Below are 23,920 nucleotides of genomic sequence, written 5' to 3'. Positions count from 1 at the left end.
TTAAATGTTTGTTAATTATATGTTTACAGTAACTAACCACTTAACTGCGTCATTTTCAACACGAGCGTGCAGTCAAAGCACTGGGTACGAGGTATAATCTACTAACAAAAACATAAACAATAGAGCTGCGCGATTCACCAGACTATCTCTTTTTCTTATGACTATGAGTTTACAAAGCTTTAGCGTGCTAAACAGTAAATGTAATTGTGTACTTTCATTATCTTCCCTTTTTAATAATGAGTTAGGAAAATTGGGGTGTGACTTTATAGTAAAATTTAGTTTGTAAAAACAATTTTTTGATGTTCCAAATAAAATGGTAATGAAAACGTAACAGAAAGTAACAATTTAAAAAGATGTGGATGAGAAATGATTTTTAGGAAAGATGGGTTGCACTGTTATTTATATACCCCCCCCCCCCCCAAAAAAAAAAACAAAAAAACAAAAAAAAACAAACAAACAAAAAAAACAGTTGATTTTTGTATTTGTCAGAAAGATGTAAGAATTTATGAAATAATAACTTTTATGAAATTAATGCTAGCTCCATCTCTATTCAACGCCATTCAACGCCAACCAATTTTTTTATGAACTATTATAAAAAGCCGTTCTTGATTTTTACGTGAATAAAATGCGTTGCGCAATTGTTTACATTTCGTTAAATTTCATTGGCTAAAAAGCTCGAGAGAAAAATACGGGCGGAGAAAGTTGAGAGTATGTTTTTAGGCCCAGTCAGCAGTCATTCTACTTCATTGGACATGTTTGTTGACATCGTTCAAGCGGAAAATGCAGCCGTATAAAAACCTAGGAAACTTCATTGCAACCAATTTACGCAACTCACGGCAGAGGGGTGTGTTAAAAAGTGCAACCTGCTATAAAAATATATATATATTGCTCATTCCCCAAGAATAAATCCTAGCTATTCACAAATTACATGAACAATCGATATGCATATCAAAAAATTAAAAAAAAAATTAATAAATACCGCGTCACCGCTCTTACTTTTATCACTTTTGATCAACTTCATGTGGAAAATAAGTTTAAAATTCACAGCAAGAGCAACAACGAAGAAATTCAACGACGGAGATGCATGCAACACATGAATACAGGACACGATAATAAAAACTAGTTGTGAAAGAAATCTGCGCGCTAGTAAATATCTGGACACTTGCTATATTGTCGTTTAAAATATTCTCCATTGTATTGCCACTCTTTGGTGCCGAGATATTCATTTTCTTCGAAATTAAACCACCTAAAACGAAGAGATATCAGTTGTGGATAACAGTTTAAAAATCGCAGCTACAAACAGAAGGTAAAAATAACGACCTTGTCTCCCACACTTCGTGATCATTATTCATGCGACGTCTCGTCGCGCGCTGCTTTTCTTCTAATTGCAATTTTGCAGCTGATGCGCCCTCTAAAGAATACAACCATTTATTGAGACAATTAACCTTACATCCGTGCATCATATCGATGACAGGTACATCATATCGATTACACGTACAACATATCGATCACAGGTACAACTTACTGCAACAAAATAATCTACATGGTTGCCTACTTGGTTATTTTCTTGAACATTTCTAAAATCTTCTTTAGGTTGTAAAACGCAAAAAATAAGAACTTGCTTTGTGCTGTGTTAAAAATGAGGGTGGTTTATCTTTATCACCGTTTCCTAACATCTGATGTCAAAATGAAAGTGGTTTACCTATATCACCGTTTTCTAAACATCTGATGTCAGGACGATAACGACAATCAGTAGGAGCAATCTGCGAACAATTGAAAGAAACACAATAATAACAACTGAACAATGGTATCTATCACAGGGAAGAGGAGTACATGTGGATGAGGAGTACATGTGGATGAGGAGTACATGTGGATGAGGAGTACATGTGGATGAGGAGTACATGTGGATGAGGAGTACATGTGGATGAGGAGTACATGTGGATGAGGAGTACATGTGGATGAGGAGTACATGTGGATGAGGAGAACATGTGAATGAGGAGTACATGTGGATGAGGAGTACATGTAAATGAGGAGTACATGTGGATGAGGAGTACATGTGCATGAGGAGTACATGTGGATGAGGAGTACATGTGGATGAGGAGTACATGTGGATGAGGAGTACATGTGAATGAGGAGTACATGTGGATGAGGAGTAATGTGGATGAGGAGTACATGTGGATGAGGAGTACATGTGGATGAGGAGTACATGTGGATGAGGAGTACATGTGAATGAGGAGTAATGTGGATCAGCAGTACATGTGGATACGTACAACGTCTTTGTGTTCGTCTAAAAGGTGGTTTAATCCCATCGCAAATTCTGTCATCATATACATCTGAAACGAGAATTTAAAATAGCAAATCTTGAACTGGATTTCATGCAGGGCTCCGACAGAATAAACCACAAAGTTTACCACAAACTGTAGAAATTTTGTTCTGCTTAAAATCAGCAGGCTCAGCAATCAATTTTTAAACTCGTCTAATTAAACAGTTGTTTTCGAATCGTTAACATAGAAGTCACAATTGAGATGAAAGAAAACTTCTATTCACAACAGGGCGAAGGTAAAACGTTCTAACAAATGGTTTCATAAAAGCTACTCGTGACTCACATCGGCTGTACACGAAGGCTTTGGGCGCACTTTCCAAGCCAAGGTGACACCAGAAGGAAGATCAGGAACGCCACTTTCATCTTTTTGCGCACCTTCGACTTGTTTAAGTAGTTGTGCGTCTTCTGCATCAGAGAAACAGCAATATTTTGTCCAATCTCCTTTAATCAGCTTTTTTTTTGCATTCCTTCGATAAAACAAAATAGTGTGTATCAAAATTATTTATTGTAAATAATAGAAAAAGAATACGCAATGAACAGGTTAACTTTAATTCAAGTCAATGAAATGACCAACGAAACGACATTGCAACAAATAATACGCAAGTTTAAATCAACCTTAACCTTTTCGACAGCAAATTATTTTACGTTTGAAAGTAGGTTACAACTTCAGTCCCAAACTACTTCTATTTTGTAACAATTTAATTGCACAGCAAGGCCTATTTTGACCCCTTTCTCTCTCTCTCTCCCTCTTGATGATTGAATAAGCGAATACAATAATTACTTTTCGTCAACGATATAGCCTTCTAATTGGTTCATGTCTTTACCAAACCAACCAGCTGGTTTAAAATTAATAATTGCTCGATGTCCTGTCGTATGATTCTTGATCTCGCATATACCATACTAATTATTAAAAAAAAATCACAAAAAAATACATTCATTCTATCTCCTATAATCGCAACAAACAGTTCAAAAAAGTTCTTTTTAAAACAGAATAAAAGAGACGTACCAATTCGATCCACAGATTTCCTATGATGATGTTATGTAGACCACTGCTGACGTATGAGAAGGTATACACATCTCCATACCTAAATGAGGAAACTAAACAATTCACACTATTCGTCACGATGGGCAACAGTATTAGTTCAGGCGCTACTTTCTAACACTTAAGTGAAATGTTTTTCTTACATGAAGCAATTCTGATATCTACAACTAGCTTGTTTGAAAGTGTATAACTCAAAACTTTGCAATTTAAGTATATTTATTATTTAGAGAATTTAAAAGTGGAACACAGAAAAAAAGAAAAAAGCTCCGCATACCCTGTAAAGCAAAAAGAATGAAGAATAAAGAAAAACGCGCTTAGAAGAACGAAACACAAACTTTTTTAAGTAACTTACTTCGGTATTTTTATTACAACATTTCCCTTAGGTTTGACTTCGATGTCTTTTCCCCAAAACTTTAATTCTGGTTGCATGGACATGGTGAGTTCAAATCCAGATCCACTTTCCACGTGAAGCGCACTAACCGGAGGGTGATGGCTAACTTGCTCACATACCATTTTGAAATCTAAATCTTCCCTGCATAAAATAAACAGAAACTAAGATTTCAAAACCTTTCAAGGTTTAGATAAATATGCAACAACTTTAAAACAAGATTTTCCAGAATTTAATATAAAAATGAAAAGAAAAACATATTATCCTTTTGTTAATTCCTCCATACGTGCAATATTACAATTTCAGGATTTGCATAGTATACTATACATCTATCCAATATAGCTGTTATAGCTATATCGAATAGGTGTATACTAAACTAGACAAATCCTGAAATTGTAATATTGCACGTATGGGAAAATTAAAAAATGGTAGCGGAAACGTAATATAATAACGCTTTTTTCCTACCTAACTAATTCATAAGTTTCACCAAGTAACGGATTGAACGGTTTACCAACTCTCGCTTCTGTGGATGCGTTACAACTGACCATAAACACTGCAATATTCTAAACACGAGCTAATGTGTGTTAATAACTCACCGACCACGAGGTTAACTTACAGACCACAAGGTTAGGTTCACGCTCGAGTGGAAACATACAAATTGGACGTGCGCAAATGTCAAGTAAGAAAGTACAGAAAGCAACATACCAGTAAACGTTCGATAGGATCATCTATGTTAGTTGCTTTGTGTAAAATATGTACATAATCCATATATTCTGCAATACGTTGTAAGAAAGACAGCGGCTCGTTGAATATAACTATACGACATATACAAAAATCACTGCATGGTAATCTTTTGTTTGTTTATTACTTTTAAGTGATATAACTTTCCTGTCTTAAGAACTAAACTTTCATATACAAAACTATACAAAGTAAAATTAAACATACCTGGCATTGTGATTCGTGATAGATCCTTTCCAACGCATTGTTTCAGGACACTCCATATACTGAACTCGTTTCGAGAATGCATTGTATGTGGAAGTTTTTTTCTGCAAGAAATTGACAATATTGTGTAACTAAATAGGTTAACTACATTAACATTGACAACTATCAACAACTTCCATAAACACTTCGAACCTGTATTTCGGTTGTTTTTCTCGCGTCCGTGGCGAGAATTTACCATTTGCAAGTTGAGTTGCGACATATAAACTCTTTGCATTTTGTGTGTCCTCTGCTTGACCAGGTTCTTCGCACTTAAAAGATGCTTCCTTCTCATCTTCCGAACCTTTCTGGTTATTTTCAAATTCGTAAGCAGGATCGAAGTCACATTCAGACTGCGTTTCTGGGGCATCGTAAAACACGTCTAAAAAATCTTCACCATCATCAGGAAAACTGTTTATATGCTAAAAAGAAATACATCAATATCAACCTGCATTTCAGACACTATAAAGTATAAAGCTATTATTTCAATGTATAAGATCGATACAGTGACGTTTAGCTAAGACGACATGCACTTCTTCGACAGCAATACAACACCAATGATGATAGACTGATACCGACAACAAACCGACAACGTAGCTACTTATAAAGGCGATGTTCCAAACAGAAATTTTTGAACGTTGCGAACCAGGACATAAAATGCTCGCAAGTAAACTCACCAATTTACTGTGAGAACGAACAGACTGTTCTAATACAAAATGTTCTGTAGCCAGTACGTGCAAGGCATCTTCCAATACTCTTCGTTTTTCTGCTTCTTCTTGTAACTGTAATCGGCGTACCTAAGGAAGAAGAAGACAATTTTAAAGCCACCTGTACTTTGAGTAGCAGTAAAATTTAATTATTAAAACTACTTGTATATTCACAAAAGCTCTGCTACAACTTCTTATCAAACAAAAAAGTGACAAATGTCGTGAATGTAATTTATGGAATTTTAAAAAAAGAAAATTCTACAGATTATATTCTAACATGGCACCAACCTCCTCTTGTTGCATTAAAACAGTGAGACAATGATTTAAAGTTGAGCAAACTTCTTGTGATGATCCCACAACATCGTTCAGTTTCATTTTTAATGTAGCCGCAGTGCCTTAACGAAAAACATAACTCGCTGCGAGAGACGAAAAACATGTGGAAGCAAATTGTTTCCTTCAATAACTTACAAACTTGTGATTTTTCAAATTATGTTATAATGTGAAATGTAATCGAATGCGCCTGGTTGTGTTCTGACTTGGATGAAAGATCAACGCAACTTGTTAAAAAAGCAGAATAGGAACAGAAAACAAAAAGCTAAAATTTGAATGTGGTTTAGTAAATATTTCAAAGAGGAACTATAAAACATATTGCTTTTATAGAACACATCAACACAAAATTCATTTTACACCTAATATACATTCAAAAATGCGAGAAAACATATTGTTTTTAAAAATTAAACAGACCTTGTCTGACTTGTTGATCTGGGAGTGTATTGAAGTATGATGTAAGTGAGGTAACCTGCTGTTCGAGAACTTCTTGGTGCGCTTTTGCATTCTAAAATGAGATTTCCATGTTTCCATAAAATAGAAATTCTTATCATATATATTTGGTGTGTGTAGGAAGGTTACGGTATACACGATACCGTAACACTTGATTGAGTGTGATGCAATGACTGAAGGAAAAACAACAACTTATATTGACAAAATATTACGACGTTCTTACACTATACCTTGATTGCATCTTCTATACTACCTAATGGAAGATAATCTTCATCTAACTCATCCATCAATATAACATGAGGTTGACTTGTGTAATGCGTACTATAAGCGCAATGTTCTCGAACTGCGTTCAACCATCTCTACAGGAAATACAAAAAGATAAGTAAGGTTTTTTTTACGTCTAGCTATAATTGATTATTCCACACCAAAAACAAACCTGTCTGTTAACTTGTCCTGAATTAGGAGTAGTCATAAAAAAGTGAACTGTGTGGTCAGAATATTCTATTTTGAACTTCTTCTCGTCGTCGTGATGGGCCTGAGAAAAAAATATATAAGACAATTTTTTTTGACTAAAACGGTCACCAAACATAAATCCTTTTAAATTCCACTTTCTCCGCATCGGCAACAATTGCAGACGTGAAACTAATCTCTAAAATAATAGCCGTCGTCTGTCTGTCACTGCGCGGACCCCCCGCTGAGTTAGAAAATGTTACGGAAACACGAATATCAAATGCGATATATTTTTATCCACTTTGTTGCGACGGGTAAATATAAAGGACGGGCGAACCCGTGGATTTTTCCAAGGGCAACGACTAGTCTCTATTATAATAGCCGTGGTCTGCCTGTGTGTCCGCGAAAGCCGTGTCCCGTTACGCTTTTTATTTTCTGAGAGCTTTATATTTTTGTTATATTTGTTTTCTGTTTGTTTTTAATGTTGAGATAAATATATTGTTACGTTTTTTAGCCACGTAAAGAGCTTAAACGCACCAGTTTTAGAATTTTTGGCTAGGAACGAAGATTTTGCTACCTAGCTAGCCATCTAGAGAGCCATACTTATTACTATTCTGTATGGTATAAGACTTTTTATCCTAACCAACATTTATTTTTATGTTGAGGCTGTAGCCATTTAGCTAGCTCCTATCTTTGGCCAAAAAGTGAGAGTATAAAAATGCAGTGTGGCTACAACAATATTCTTAAGCAATAATTCTTATGCTAAATGCAATTAGCTAGGTAGCTAGCTAAATACATTTTTTATTATTTTCCTGAAATCTTTTCTGCAATTAAAATGGTTGAGCGATTGTTTTAGCTGGACGGGCAACAACAGGCTGTGTGTTTATTTAACCCGAAGTTGCAATGAAGTTTTTTTGAAAAAGGGTATTACGCAAATACGCCTGTTCAGCTCTGTTTAACTGTACTAAGCGCTTATCCCAGTATTAACAGCAGACTGTTTTTTCGGAATAGGCTTTTACGCCAATGCGCATGTGCGATGTGGTGTACCTGTACTAATTTTTAAACTCTCTCGGGAATTACGCCTGTACGGATGGGCAACACTGTTTACCTGAACTAACAGCTCAGCCCTGTGTTAGCAATGAACTTTTTATTGCGGTTTCATTTAAACCGAAGTTGCGAGAAAGTTTTTTTTGGAAAAGAGTATTACGCCTGTTCAACTCTGTTTAACTGTACTAAGCGGTTAGCCCAGTGTTAACAACAGACTGTTTTCTGTAAAAGGTTGTTATACCTATGCGCATGTGCAACACGGTTTACCTGTACTAAGGGGTTAGCCCACTGACAATTTTTGAACTTTCTCTGGAATCACACCTGTACGGATGTGCAACTCTGTTTACCTGGACTAACCGCTCAACCCTGTTTTCTTCTGTTTTAATTTAAACAGAGTCTGTGAGAAAGTTTTTTTCAAAAGGGTATTATTATATAACTTGCGCAGAAAGTTATTCCGCAAAATGAAATAAAATTTACCGATTGATTTTGCTATGATGGAGTAACAACACTTTGTAAACTCTGTTTTTATATCAGTTATCGTTGCAGGAAAGTTATTTTTTGAAAAATATGTTACAGTCGCACACTATAATGGTGTATGCGCTTCAATTGATTTACGACATACTGTATACCTGTACTAAAGCGCTCCACCTGATCGTGTGGCACAGTTTACGGCTCTTCTTAAGCGCTCCATAGGTGTTCCACGCCATGTCACACCTTGACTTGTGGCCTACCCTGGTGTTTCGACGCCGGGTTTCCCGGCTAGTTTTATATAGATTTCAACTAATTACGTCATTGCCTGTCAATATTCTAATTGATTCAGAAGTAATTATTTCTGCTGAAATATTCAATAAACACTCGATTAAATTGATAAATCTGGCTCAATTGATGGCACTCTCGTCGCTTGTGAGCAATTACAATCCACGTTTTGAAAACAAGAAAGTAAATATATATACATACTGATATTTTTGCATTATCTAAATACTTAAAAAATTGTCTTTTTAAACCCGATGATGCATCAGCTCTGAAAAAAAAATCATATATATACAATAATCATTATCATTACTTCACCAGGTGTTTTACAATAAAGCTGGTAGTATTACCTTGTTTGAAATGCTGATAAAATTCCTCTTTCCAAAACAACCCAATGTTTTTTCCAACCAAGAAATCTACTTTTCTAGATAAATAAAAATAATATAGTTGTGCCCGTACGAAAATTTAGTGGTAAAATTTGACTGTAACAATGCAATGTGAAACCCTATGTTTTGCTAGATAGTAATATTATTAGTTCATACACACCTTTACAACATAACCTTCGAATCGTTGAACTGTTTTCTGGACAGCTTGTAATGGCTGAACATCTAAAAGTTGTCGCATTTTCGTGTCCCTGGCAACCTCCAGTGCAGATAAACCTAATAAAAGAATATTAAATAGAAATCTATGTTGTCCAAAGATTACAAAGTGCTACCTTATTCACCATATTACCTCTGTTATTTTTGACGGTTGAATCAATACCATTCTGCAGGAGCAAAACCGCAATTTCTTTATGCCCTCTAAAAAAATAAGAACAAAGTTATATACCAGCACGAGATATCTAAGCAACAATTAAAAATTATCTTTGTGAAACGACTTTTAAATGTTATTTTACAAGACTGCGTGTAATTTAGTTTAACACATATCAGCGTATACCTGTATGCAGCACAATGCAGTGCTGTGTTTCCAAGTAAATTTTGACAATTTATATTGGGAGGAGTAGAGCTTGATAGCTAAAAAATGAGGGTGTAAGAACTAATAAAAATACAAACATTTTAGTCTTTTCTATGTAAAGAAAAAAGTTGATGTTAACAATTGATTCAAAGCAGATAAAATCACTTGTTTAAGAAACCAAATTAATTTACTCTGACAACTAGAAAAATTAATAATTTCAGTGGCAGCGCATACCAACGATTTAATGATTTTAATATCTCCTTCAGTTGTAGCATGTAAAAGAGCTTCATTTCGTGAAAGCTGTTGAGACTTCTCAGCCGCTAAGAATATAGACCTTACACTATATCATAGTTGCATAAAGTAAAAAAAAAAATTCTTTTATTAGGATTTGATAAATTTACAAACCTTCAATAAGCTGTTTCACTTCTTGGTTATCTGTCATCTGCAATGGGGTCCTCCCTTCTCCATTAATAATTGATACATCAGCATTATAATATAACAGTTTCAATACAACATTCTAAAAAATCATTTGCCATGTGAAAGATTCCCTTGATGATATTTTCTAACCAAGAATGCAGTCACTGCAAATAATAATCAGTGGAAATCAGTGTCAACAAGATTTTTTCTAGCTCCCTTATTTCAGAATTTGTTAACCCTAGCTAATTCACATTCTAGGACACATCCGAGTACGATTGGATAAAGTATACATATCACCGACCTCCCATTGTCTCATTAACACACACCACACCATTGTGGCAATATGTTGACAAAAGTCGCTGTTAAACGCCACTTTGTTTTAAAACTGAGCAAGGGTTTCCATCAAAAAACTGCGGGGCTACAGATCTAATTTTGGTTTAAAATAATTCCCCATTTTTTGACTTTTGTCTTAGGTTATTAGGATTTAGTGAATGCCACTAAATTTCAAAATAAAATCTTAAAAACTTTAGCCTTGGGTCGCTCTTTTAACTGTTCTGTTACACACACATTGCTAAAAGAGGTTTCCAAAGATGCACAATTTACAACTCCTTTTATGCATAAACTCCATTCTTGTTTGGTGACCTTTCTATTTGTTGATGTACTATTTCTTAAATTAATTTTTTACTCAACTGAGACACTAAATAAAGCCTTGGTTTATCGCCTGATTTCATACAGAATTCAAATAAGATAAAAAACGTAGAAAATACAATATCAGTTGCACTCTTACAGTACGACCAGTAAAAGCAGCACGGTGGAGAGGAGTATCGCCCATTCCATTGATGATGTTAACATCTGCACCATGCTAAATTATCAAATGGAACATCTTTAACATCGTAAACATGTGTAATATTTATATCAACAATTAGCAAGGTGCTAAAAATCATTTTAACATTTAACTGAAGTCCAGCGAATTGCACAAAAGAAAAAAAGTGATATATTTATCAAACAGAAATCTGTTAAAATTATTGGACAAGCAATACATTAAAAATCTAACTTCAAGGTTTTTTTTGTAGTAGGCATACCAAAATTTTCATAAGCAAATTAAGAAGAATTAAAATTAAATATCTTTTCAGGCAATCATTAAAACCGAAACCAAAATGTTGTTTTCAAGAAGAATAGCCTAACGTAATGTACTATACATTACGTTAAGATACGTTTGTTTGAAAAGCTGGCCTTACAGTAAATTATAATTTTCTTTTAACATTTAACAAACAGTCTGTACAGATATTTTCTCAATGGAAACAATTACCTACCTGTAGCAGTTCTTCCACAACATCTTGATGACCAAAATATGTTGCCAGATGAAGCGGACTCCATCCTAAATTTGACTTATGTTTTCCTATAGCAATAAAAAATTAAAGAAAACTTTTGAGTTGAGTAAGGCAATGTAAACCTTTATCTTTTTGGAACTTGCGATAAATAATTTAATTGTAATATTCTGTAAAAAGTCCTAAACATAGTTATTCAGCTCAAACTTTAACCTTTAACTGTATTTTCCCTTTTAAGGTGTAACGCTGATATCTCAGAAACTACAGTATTTTTCTACAAATGAACACGTTTCCGAAAGTTAAATGGTTCCTCTCCAAGATGGTCGTTATATTTATTCTGAAAATTTGTAAACGAAAAAAGATTTGTGTTTTATAAAGCTCCCTTATAATCTTTATTACAAGAAAGGCATTCTACACTCCTGTCAGCAGTTTTTTTCTTTATGCAGTTAAAATTTTAAACTTAGCTGATAGCTGAGCATCTTGAAAATATTTGCAAAAATGTGCCTCGATAGCTTAAGGTCCCTGTAGAGGCATATCCAGAAAAAAATCTTTCTGAGATAGAGGACTTTTAACTTAACAAGTGCAACGTTAAGAAAACTTCTCTATAGTAATAGACGTTGACTGTCTGCCAGGCAAAACTGACACACACATGAAATCTTTAAGCCACAAACAACAAATGCAAATCTGAATGTGCTGTGACGGACAAATTCCTGTGGATTTTGCCACAGGCTAAGGACTAGCATATAAAAATATGCTTAGTATATAATAATATGCCTGTCTATGACTTTTGCACAGAGGATGTTTTGCTGCAACATTGGGTAAATGGTGTAGTTACCATTTTAATCTTATTATATCAAAAAAGGAGACATCAATACACTAAATCAGATAGGTGAAGCCATTGCATTGCACTTTTAAGTCAATAACTTGGAAACAGGTGGAAATAACTAACTTCATCTCATGCGTGGGTAACTTGGGACTACCTGGGACAAAATCAGACCAATTTCTAAAGGGGAATCAACCAATCCGTTTCAGACAGGCGTTCGTTCGTCAAAAGCACACAGTCTATTTTCTTGATCATCAGCTATCTTGATCAGCGTTTTAAGCTACATACAATAGAGAAAATAGGTAAACAAATTTCTAAAAAAATATTCTTCTACCATTGGATGGATATTTGCTGATATCATCAAAATCTCAGTAATCTTTTATATTTTACTGTGTGGCAAATAAATCACACAAGGCTGCAACATATATTTTATTTAATAAAAATCATTGTAAAGACATTTAGATGATAGCCATGGTAGGGCCATTTTAAATGTTAATGTGGTGCAAGCTAGCTGTGATTTTTGTTCTTGAACTATACTTTGTTGTTTCAAGATAGTTAAATTTTATGTGCTCTAACTTTTAAATACTTAATAACGTGTTTAAATCTTAAACAAACCAATTGTAAAATTTTGGCTACAAAAGTATATAGCTACATATCAGCATAATGCAGTGAGAAACTACCCTCTAGCCAACAGGTTTTTATCCAAGCCAACGTTATTATTTCCCCTTTTCTTCAATATTTATCTTCCTCAATCTAATTTTTACCTTCTGGGTGTAGCTAGCTAGCTGGGATTAAAAGAAAAAGTAGTTAGATACCTTTTGAACTACCAAAACTCTATTTATATAGCTGTAAAGCATTGATAACCTAAATTTTATTTTTCACTGTGACTCATGCTCAATATCACTTTTAAGTACTTCTACAAAAACTTATTCTTCCACAAATTAAAAAGATTCTGGGTATTTACACCGAGAGTGTGGGAAAGCTATTTGTTGAAGACCAAAAAGAGCTCATTACCGGCTACTCTCCATCCCAATGTTTGCAACATGGCTTTACTATCCTAAGCAATCACACTGTTTTTGCTTTTCACAGGAAATTTAATCTGCAAATAAGAAAATGTTTTTGCTATGCACTTTTATTACGAAGGTTTGCCATTAATTTGGAAACTTTTACAAGAACTAATTCCACAAAATACAAATTCTCATCAATCAAAACGGGTGGGTTAGTCACCAATATTGGGGAGTTGGTCCAATTTTGACCCGAAATGATTACATATATAGATATCACAAAAACAAAAAACACTTCAACCAAACCCCCATCTATTAAATTGATTTGTTTGAATTTGCATAAAACTTTCAGCAAAATACACAAAATTAGAAGAGAAAGGAAAAAAATTATATTTTAAAACAGGTGGAATACCTTTGCAATTGACATCAATATCATATTCTGACAAAATTTCCTAGAAAAAATGAAATACATATAATTAAACCATGGTTATCCAAGGACGAAAAAGTTTACCTCTTGCTGCTATTGACTCTACTTTGCTAACCAAATTGCATGAAATTTTTACTGTTTTATTACATAATTCTGGGCCGAAAAATAAAATAAATTTTTTAAACTATGACATCATTAATAATGGCAGAGATAGAAATAGAGAACATAAAAATTATTTGAATTAAACGTACACAAAAAATATATTTTCAAAATTTTATTACACTTGTCTTTAAATTTATGTAAATATAGCTAACCTTCTGTAATTTTGCAAAGTTTGAACAACAACAAAAAGCTGATGTAAAGGTTATGCTCAGTTGAGGACGATAGGTCAAAAAGCGCTAAAACTACGATTTTCTGAAAAGCGACAAAAATGGTACTACCTGACCTCATTCCATAATCAATTTAGACAGGATTTGCTGAAAATAACCAAACTTCCTTGTGAATACTGTTTATTCCACTCAAAACTATGCCAAAATTTAATAATTCTCTTTAAAATGGGTTATCCAAATATAAAATTCTGATTTACTATGACTTTTTTAAGGTCTTTTTCAATCAAACTAACATGTTCTTAGATAATATAATGGTATAATAAAGTCTAAAAGTTTCATTAATATCTACCTCATTTATTACATCTCCACCCAACTTTTAAATCCAATATCTCAAAAAGTATTTCTTTAAAATTTCAATAAACTCTATAAATCTCTGATTTTTTGCTGCACGCATAAAGTCTCCTAATTTACGTTGGTATAGGTTTTAGATTAATTATCAGCACATAAGTTTATTTCTATTACGTGCAGGGCAGGTAAGAGGAAAAAAGTAAGGGGTGTTTTGCCACTCGTGAAGCAGATGACAGGTAAAGAAAGAGTTAAAAGTGTTGATCTACTGCATTGCAAGCCCAAGAAGCACGTGCTGTGACTTGTATTTTGTCATTGCTCTTTCTGCAAAATAAATTTCCATAAAATGTTTAAAATATTAACCCTATGCATAATTGAAAAATTATAGATCAGACGAACCATTCTTTTTGCGCTCAGTTTGCCCACTTAGACTTTCTAAAAAAACTTTTTAAATCATCATTTTTTTGCTGTTGCGATAAATTTTTCTTGACAGCCTACTTTGTTAACATGTGGGTACTTGCATCAACAATTGCCAAGTGCCGACATAAATTAGACAGGACAATCTCCAAAAGGCTCGTTTTTGAGTCTGAAAAGGTCCACAAAGCTTTTTCACTGACTATTAAACCAGGTATTGTCAGAAGAGGCATGCAATAATGTGCACACACAATGTACCTTAAAGCACACATATTAGAGTTGTGCTATTTGTAACACACAAACCAAAAATGTATTTTTAAATGCTTGAGAAAAAAACCTTACTGTTACAAGACGCAAATCACCGTTTCTGGATGCCAGCAACAGTCTTTCCACCTGGTCACTCTTCTCCATTGTATATATAATGTACACAAATTTTCTAGTGATCTAAAGTTTGAGGAAAAAACTTTATATTTGACAGAATAATTCAAGTGGTGATTTTTGAGTTACAGGTTGACATTTATTTTTATCCTCCCCAGGTATGCTTTTATTTTAATGGTTTTCCAATCAATAAATATCAAGTTTTCACCGGACATGTAACTCGGTTTACTGTAGAAATTTGTAACACCCTAACTCCCCAACTCGCAACTTCCTAACTTCTCGGTTTTGTAACATTTTTCTAACATTTCCTAGACTCAAAAACAAACGAATATTTTCTTTCCGATGCCACAATGTTTCTCCACAACATTTATCAGTTCATTCAATTCATTCGAACTTTACTTTGTCTACAAAAAGAAAAAAATGTCTCGTTATGGACTCTCCCCCGTATAGCGTTTTTCGTTATATTTGGTTTACAAAACACGAATTGGAAAATAAAAATCCTTCGGTCAAATTACATAATCTGATTAGGCAGAATAGATTTTTGGAATCGCTGAAGGAAGTGTGTAATCGTTGCAAAAAATAAACTAAAATTTGGTATGGATTCCTCAACAGTGGATACAATGGCAGTAGAGGTATTTCTCACGCTTGATGACTTCCAACTGTGCAGTTTATTAATTCATTCAATTCATTCGAACTTTAACTTTGTCTACCATAAGAAAAAATTGTCTCGGATGATTGAACTCTCCTCCGTATAGTGTTTTTCGTTATATTTGGTTTACAATTCAGATGTTAGATCGTTATTTAAAATATTATTTTTTTTTGTTAATTCTCGTGTGTGGTTTTAAAATACTAATACAGTCAGTATATGTTTTTTTCAAAAAGCCTTCTGTCTTTCAATCAACTGCACATTATAAAATGTTTTGCATTCGAAGCAGTGGTTGCGTTTATTTCGTTTTATCTATTTAACTGGTCGTTCTGTTGTGGTTACTCAAAAAAACAGCTGGTTCTCTGTTGGTTACTTCAAAATACTGTTGGTTACTGCTGGTTCCTACTTTTAGTAAAAGCAACAATACCATTATACCTCATGGTGGATTATACCTTCATACCTAAGAAACAAACAGTTCCAGTAACAAATGCATCCATAGATCATTAGAACAGATATAATACATCCACACCTCACAATACACATTTAAAACAGAATTGAAATAATTTAGAAATACTGCCAAAAAAAATAAAATGCAATACCTAAACATTATATTCCTTTAACAAGTTAGGAGTTCCCTCACAAAAATTTTTTAAATCAAGGTGAATATCTCTGTGGTTTAGACGATTCAGATCCTTTAGATTATTTTCTATAATTGATACTTTCATCATTCAGGACAAGTTAAATTTGTTTCAACAATTTAAACAACTTACATAACTTTAAATTAATTTTCATAAAAGGATGGTTTTGGACAACTTTGGCATACTTCCTCAGTTTGGGTAGTTTAGATGATAAATTTTTAAAAATGGTCAATCATAAAAATAAATTTTTATGATTGACCATGTTTCTGTGTTTAAGCAATGTAAATAATCTTGGATAGATTTCCTTAACTGGAGGCTTTCACTGTTTAGAACAGGTTGTCATTACTTTCATGATTTGAACGGTTTAGTTGCATAAACTGTGTATGCATTTTTGTAATTAGATGCTTTTACAACAAGTTGGACAATTTTCATGTTGGACAGTTTTCCAGTAAAGAATTATTCCGCCATGCGCAAATTCGCCATTCCACCATACGCAAATCCACATTCAATGAAGGCACACAGAAATGTATCCATGCGATGTGAACACAAAGCAAAATGTTTTGGCATTTTTAACATTTGTTTGCTGTAACATCCAGAAATCTTGAAAAATAAAGGTTATCGTATAGTCCCATTTTTCATACAAGTAGGTAGATTTCTTTCTGGTATGAATTATTAACACCATTTTCTTATCTAGAGTCTTTTTGCTTTTTATTTTCTAATCAAAGTTTAAAAGTTTTAAAAGGTTTAAAAGATTTAAAAGAGGGAGAATTGCCATGGAAACGGTTACTGATTACAAATTTATGTTAGAATTAATTTTAAAGACCAGATCTATTGGTTTAGAATGTCCCGTAAATTCTTTTGTTTCCTTTTTGTAGTGATACACATGTTTACTTATTTATTTTAATCCAAATTTTTTGCATCCGCTAACTTTCTTAAGGAGCCAGTGAAAAGTGTTGTGGCTAACTCAGTTTCCACCTGAATCCAAATTGTTTGTGAGACAGCAGTTTATGTCCTTCAAGATAGTTAATTAGTTTCTCATGCAAAATTTTTTCAATGATCTTTGAAATAACAGGCAAAGCAGAAATTGAACAATAATCATCACAGGCTCCACTGTTGACTCACTCCACAAAAAATATCAAATGCAGTTTGCAAAATTGAATGTACGAAGGACGTTGCATTTTTTACATCACAATTTTCATCAAGACTTAACCAATCAAGGCTTACCAAGTACTTGTTTAGTTTAGCAGGATCAAAATTTATGAAGTTACAGCTGTGAATAGTTTTGATTTATACCTGATACAGCTTACTTTTCTAGCAAAACCGATCATTTTATGGTGAAAAATAAAAATAGGAAATACAACATTTTTATTGGTGCTGACGAATGGTTTGTAGCAATGATTAACATTACTTCTTAACCAATATCATGCCAGCACCTTTACCGAATTACGAAGATCATCCACTCCCTTATTAATAGGCCGCCACTCAAACTTATGATTGACTCCGGCACAGAACCAACTGCCTTTCATACACCAATATCCGTCCCTAAACACTAGCAGGACAATGTACATGTTGGTCTTGATCATGATGTAAAACTCTGCTTCATAGACCCAATACCAATAGAGAACTGGTTACCTGGTATCATAGAATAGTGGTTTGCCCTAAACAGAATGTCAAACTAAGACATCATCCTTGATATGGTGTCATCTGATGGTGATCCTAAATTAGTTAAAACAGGCACAACAAAATTTTTGCCCAACTGGGAAGTTCACCACTGCCTTTCTTCAGTGCCACACAGCAATTTTTGTGCGGGAATTGGGATAAAGACAATTAAATGCAGGGTCATGGACAGCACTGGCCCCAACAGTGAGCTTGATACCACCAACTTCTAACCTTCCATGCTCACTTTTACTGCAACTCAGCTAGCCAGGACATAAAACTGTCATAAGCAATATGCATTTTTGGCCAACCAATCAAAGACTTCATCCCCATCCTTCCTGGGAAATACACTACCCACAAAACATGGCAAAAAACACTGCATCACCAAGAAGAAGAGTTTAAAATGTAGCTGGGGGTCATTTTTTTGGTGTAGGGGCCCTTACCCCATAGCATACTATTGCTTATGATGGTATTTTAGCATTTTTAAACATAGTTCTAAGCATACTTTCAGAATATTTATAGTTTTATAAGGTTCCAAAGTATGACTAAGATATTTCAACAGAAAAAATTCCTTTTTGTCAAGATTTTCGAAAAGACAGATTATGTAAGACTTTAATGTTTCACAAACTTTTGATAGGGTTCTTAACGTTGAAATAGATAGGCTATAAGTTAAAAAAATCTAATAATGCCTTTGTTCTCATACTTTTAAAAAAGATATTTTCATCATATAGTATAAACCATTAAAAGCAATTTTTTCATTTTAATACACTCAAAGCAATTGATTATTAAAATTTTGTAAAATTTGAGTTTGAATCCAAGGTATTTTTACAAGAAAGAATAGACCTTTCCCGAATTTCCTAATTATGCCAAACATAATTAAAGAGGTCTATACTAAAAATAATTCTTATTCCCTAGCAAAAGGTGTAACAAATTATTTATATTTAATTTTCGTTAAGTGCCTCAATTCCGAACTGAAAGTTACGGTCAAACCCTTTATATAGCCGAGCTTCCAAAAAATAGTCACCTTTTCAAAATAATTATTTTCTTAAAATCTAAATAGAATCTAACCAGAATATTATATTGCTCTAAAAACTTTTTTTTATCTAATTTTCTTTTTCTTTTTTCTAATTTTTGTCATGATATAATTTAATATTCTATCTGAATATATTTATTTGAAGAGCACAGAACCATTATAAAATTTTTATAATGGTTCTGTCATAATTATTATAATTAATGAAATTCAAGAAAGTTTTATTAATTGTCCGGGTTCCTCAGTAAAAACACATCATAATAGTAGAGAACATTGTATTATGAAATAAATTTATACAACATCCTTCGCATTGTAACGCAATTGTATATTTGGGGCATGGATTGGGATGCCAGGCAATAAGATTAAACAATAACAGGCAGGACAGATACATGTGCAGATACAAAAACAGCACTAACCCCAGCATATGCACTTAAATGGTATGAGACACTCACAATGACACGTACATCTTGGCTGCACTCCGTTGTGAGTGTCTCCCATGACATATCTCGTTCTTCTCTTCATCATAATGCACTTCAATGGTATGACCCACTCCCAATGACATGCAATCTAGGCTGCACTCCATTGTGAGTGTCTCCCACGGCATTTCATCATAATGCACTTCAATGGTAGGACAAGCTTGAATGTCCCCCACGGCATTAATTTCATCATATGCACTTCAATGGTACGACAAGCTTGAATGTCTCCCACGGCATATCTCATTATTCTCCTGTCACAATGCACTTCAATGGTACGACAAGCTTGAATGTCTACCACGGCATTTCATCATCATTTCATCATAATGCACTTCAATGGAACGACAAGCTTGAATGTCTCCCACGGCATTACATATGCACTTCAATGGTACGACAAGCTTGAATGTCTACCACGGCATATCTCATTATTCTCTTCGTCATAATGCACTTTAATGGTATGACACACACACAATGACATGCACATCTTGGCTGCACTGCAATTGTGAATGTCTCCCACGGCATTACTTCCTCACATCTCATTATTCTCTTCTATTCTTCAATATAAATAATAATAATATTATAAATTAATAATAGCATACAGTAATAATATCAAGTAATGATATAATCAACAGGCCACACACGTGTATCTGTCCAAACTTCTGGCTGACTTAGGAAGCCCGACATCCCCATCAGTTAAAACGCGCAATGTGTAATTAGCCAGGACTCTTGCTCCCACTGCTGGACTAAAACCTTGACAACACTGCTAGCCAAATAGTTGTTCAAGGAAACCGTGCAGCTAGAGCAAGTGTCTCCATCTTTGTTGATGCGTGAGCGATAAGCCATTTTAAACCAGTCATATACTGAACTCGGATAACTGTGTCTTTAACAATGGTTGCGGTGACGAACGCTATGTGGTGATGAGGCAATGATACTCCGCATTGGTTGACCGAGTGACATCACATAAAACAAAACAAAATTGTTGTTAGTTTGGCAAACCCTACACAGCATTATGAATAGTATAGGGAGGGCGGGTGGGAATCTTTAGCTCTAACTGGTTGTTTGCAGAGCCAAACTTGAAATGGGTAATATACAGGTATTTATAGGCCTGTCCTAATAAGCGAGGCATCTTAAAGCTGGTAGGCGAGGCAAGTCTCCCATCCTGTATTGACCAATATTGTTTCAAGTAAAGTTTCCTTATATGTGATCCTAAGAACATTGGTAAGTACAAGGCAACCGAGACATTACTGCAGTCACCACAATTAACATGAGCTAAATGTTCATTTAGCTCCATTTGCATGAGAAAAGTGGATAAAATTTTGTGCAGATTAAATTTCACAATTTTCGCAGTTTTTGCAAAATAATATTAAATACACGCGAAATCAATAAAAATTCAGGCAACCCCAAAATCCATGTGTTATTGAATTTTAAAAAACTTATTTTCTTTAGTGTTTCTAAGGGGTAGAGTAAAACAGACGAAATTTTAAACCATTTTTATTATATTCTTTCTATGTTTACATGATAAGTACGGCAGAGACTAAAAAACAATTTTGAATCAATTTCTATTATCAAACAATTTTTAATTAATTTCTGTTATTATTATCTTATTTGTGAAATTTCACGTGAAGGGTGGCCAACGATTTTGTTTGTTTCTGGATCACACACTTTAATAACAAATGGATCAAAGCTGTTGTTCTTTTCGGAATAGCAGTTAAGCAACTTGTTGACATGTTTCGTTGCCAAATGACATCAGAAGTAATGGATCTGCTTGAAAAAGAAAACATATTGGTGTTGTGCGTACCCAAAAATATGACACATTTTTTCCAACCACTTGATTTAACTGTAATTCGTGGGCCAAGATTTACATGAAAGAAAAATTTGCATATATGGTATGCTCAGAAATTAAATAAGGCTTGGACAGAGGATTAAAATTGTTTCAATTGTTTCATAAAACTGTTGCTTGCGAAGTGGCTGATTGATTTATACAATAAGCCAACAGGAGGTTGTCACCAGTGGTTGGAGAGCATCTGGAATTTTAAGCGCTGTAAAAGAAGGGACTAGAAATCTGCCTATGTTAGATTCATTCACTGATATTAATCCTCTTGAAACCAGTGTCAAAGTCATGCTTACAATCAATTCCTTTTCACATAGACCCGCACAGTCAATTCTTTCCCACATAGTTAATGAAAGAAACATTGATTCTGACAGTGAATTTGAATACCAGGTCAAAGATAATGAAGGCAGTGAAGATGAGGATGAGGAAGAAACCAATAAAGTTGAAAACAAGGTAAAAGACAGAAATTTTTTTAATTTTATTTTAAATAATAAATAAATAGTTGTTTTTAGAAGATAAAGTAGAGCAAATTATTTTTAGATTTGATTTTTTTTTAAAATTATACCTTTCTTCACTTGTCTACAAATAGAAATACACACCAAATTTTCCAGGAGGAGCTTAAAAATTTTGGTTGACTGCGAAATTAAATCCACATATAATTTTATCCCCTTAAGGTATTCACTTTTTATTAAAATTTTATGTGACTCCAGATATAGCGTTTTAAATATTTATTTTCTTTCTCTCATGACTGCTGCTTCAACCTCCTTCTTCCTTAAAAATTTTCAAACTAGCTCCAGTCGTTTTTTAGTAGCATGTGACCCTATTATGCATTACCTTTAGGCCTGATTCAACTATTACCGACTCTTATAGCCAGAACAGATGCCTTCTCGCCGTAAAATAAAAGTTCTCTACAAAAGATTAATTTTTTTATAAAAAAAAATAATATTCTGCATAAAGTTCGTAAGAGTGTTACAACGAAACACATGGGAAACAGGGAAACTATTATGAAATAGGGTCAAATAACTTGGAAATTAAGTTAAACAGACTGGAATTGAGGGGAGGAAATGATAAAACTGGGGAGTCAAGCAGAAATGATGGGGGAACAAGGAAACAACTGGCAAACGGAGAAAAAAACAGGAGACCATGATGTTTATGTAATTGTTATCATAGACTTATAAAACTTATAGCTTCATTCAGATTTTAAGCAACAACACATTTTGTTAATTTGTTTACATATTGTTGCAGAACAGCTACTAGTTTTGAGATCCGTGTCAAGTACAGCTGCAGCGCTGTAAGTTCACAATATATAATAACATTTTTGCATTATTAGCTTGTATAGGCCCTACATGTTTACTCACAAAAATATGATTGTAAACCGACATGCAGGTCTTAAGTTATGGGTAGCCAGCAAAAAATTAGGAGGCCTGGGAAGAGCAAACAAGTGTCTTTTTGGCATAAAATTTATGTTAAGCAAATCACCTTTATAATATCTATGCACTGATAAAGTTTGAATATGCATACCTTAACAGGTTTAAAATTACTGATGACAGGAAATATCAAAATTTGCTATTACTTGAATATGACATCATAATTTATGCAGCATAATTAAATCTGAAATTCTAGAACAAAAAGAAAAAATTTAAAAAGACTTGTTAACCAACTTTTTAAGCTGTAAATTATAAGCCCAACATTACAACACAAGTTACAGTATACTGATTAAAGTTGTTTCTACAAAAAATATATACAATTCACACATGAGTTTCGTTTCGTGTGATGAAAACAAATTCAGTTTTTTGTTTCAATAAAGATGCAATAAGAGTTTTAATTATCACAACACCAGCTGGACATTGACATCATTCCAAAGATAATGTGTTTGACTACGTACGTAACTACAAAAGTGAATATAAAAAAACAACAACATTAGTTAAGTCTGAAAGAGTATATATTACGCGAATATTCTTTTGCTTGGCTGGATACTTGTGTGGCTTAGTGGCAGATATCCTACAGGTTTTCTGCTTGTACCAAGCATGAATACTCTAATGAGGATCAAAATCTTCAATTTTTCCCCTTCTTTGCTAATTCTCAGGCACATTTCTAATTGTTCTAGACTTAGTTTATTTCTAAAATCTGTTTTGACTTAATTCATTGTACTAAACATGTTTTTGAGTATTTGAAAACATTGGATCACCTTGGCACACCAATTAGAGAAAAGGAAACAAAGGGAAATCTCATTAATCTCTTCCTGCAGAGAGTTAAGAACTTTTTTCCAGAGAAGTGCCAAATATGTTTGAACTCTCTGAAAAACCTTTTTTGTCATGTGCATCTTGTGGACAAGAAGTCCACAAATCATGTCTTAAAAAGAAGCTTGAAGAATTGAACATGATTGCAGATGATGGTAATTTAAAAAGCAACATTTTCAAAATTCCTGGTTTTTACCACTCAAATCTGAGAACAATAAAACACTTTTTAATAAGTGCCAAAACATTGTCAAGATGAAACCAATCTCTATCCTGAAATAATTGTTTAAGAAAATCAGCAGGCATTCCACAGAACCAGCTTCATGAAACGAAAAGTGGGATAGGAAAAGCTTGATAATATATGTTTACAAGAAAGTGTTATGAACTTTGGGAAAAACGATCATCCAAAGTTATTTATAGTCCAAGTTTGGGACTGTCTACGACTATATGATCCTACTGTTACCAGAGAGCAACCTGACACATACTTCATCTAAAACAGCAACACCACAGATAAAAAAACCTCCT

The 23,920-nt window shown here is 33.8% G+C and overlaps 2 protein-coding genes across 3 annotated transcripts in view; both read right to left on the bottom strand.

The window, feature by feature from the left end:
• Positions 1-867: 867 nt before the first annotated feature.
• LOC130648309 (oxysterol-binding protein-related protein 1-like) lies at positions 868-18,571 on the bottom strand. The gene is made up of 29 exons (XM_057454346.1): positions 15,966-18,571; positions 14,849-14,950; positions 13,404-13,443; positions 11,150-11,235; positions 10,624-10,698; positions 9,825-9,936; positions 9,654-9,739; positions 9,402-9,478; positions 9,198-9,265; positions 9,012-9,124; positions 8,816-8,889; positions 8,673-8,736; positions 6,655-6,753; positions 6,449-6,577; positions 6,183-6,273; positions 5,727-5,833; positions 5,409-5,528; positions 4,888-5,153; positions 4,699-4,799; positions 4,459-4,568; positions 4,219-4,316; positions 3,718-3,897; positions 3,330-3,408; positions 3,105-3,223; positions 2,607-2,790; positions 2,271-2,333; positions 1,703-1,763; positions 1,321-1,411; positions 868-1,246 (listed from the first exon to the last, which is right to left on the bottom strand). The coding sequence occupies exons 1-29, from the start codon at positions 16,071-16,073 to the stop codon at positions 1,144-1,146; spliced, it is 3,006 nt and encodes a 1,001-aa protein (XP_057310329.1). The 5' UTR covers positions 16,074-18,571; the 3' UTR covers positions 868-1,143.
• Positions 14,957-23,920, bottom strand: part of LOC130648313 (uncharacterized) — a 27,530-nt gene continuing 18,566 nt past the window's right edge. The window contains exons 3-4 of one of the 2 annotated variants that reach the window (XR_008982929.1): positions 22,680-22,777; positions 14,957-15,990 (exon numbers count right to left, since the gene is read on the bottom strand). Coding sequence is in view for 1 of the 2 variants with exons in the window: in XM_057454354.1 (XP_057310337.1) it covers positions 22,751-22,777 (27 nt within the window). In the remaining variant the exon portion in view is untranslated. Of the gene's footprint in view, positions 15,991-19,114; positions 22,778-23,920 lie in introns of those variants that run through there. The other variant, XM_057454354.1, reaches the window with a different exon arrangement.

The sequence above is a fragment of the Hydractinia symbiolongicarpus genome, chromosome 6 (assembly GCF_029227915.1).
Source record: "Hydractinia symbiolongicarpus strain clone_291-10 chromosome 6, HSymV2.1, whole genome shotgun sequence".
NCBI lineage: Eukaryota > Metazoa > Cnidaria > Hydrozoa > Anthoathecata > Hydractiniidae > Hydractinia > Hydractinia symbiolongicarpus.
Note: the sequence above shows the minus strand (reverse complement) of the source record. Positions and strands in the feature narration are given on the sequence as shown.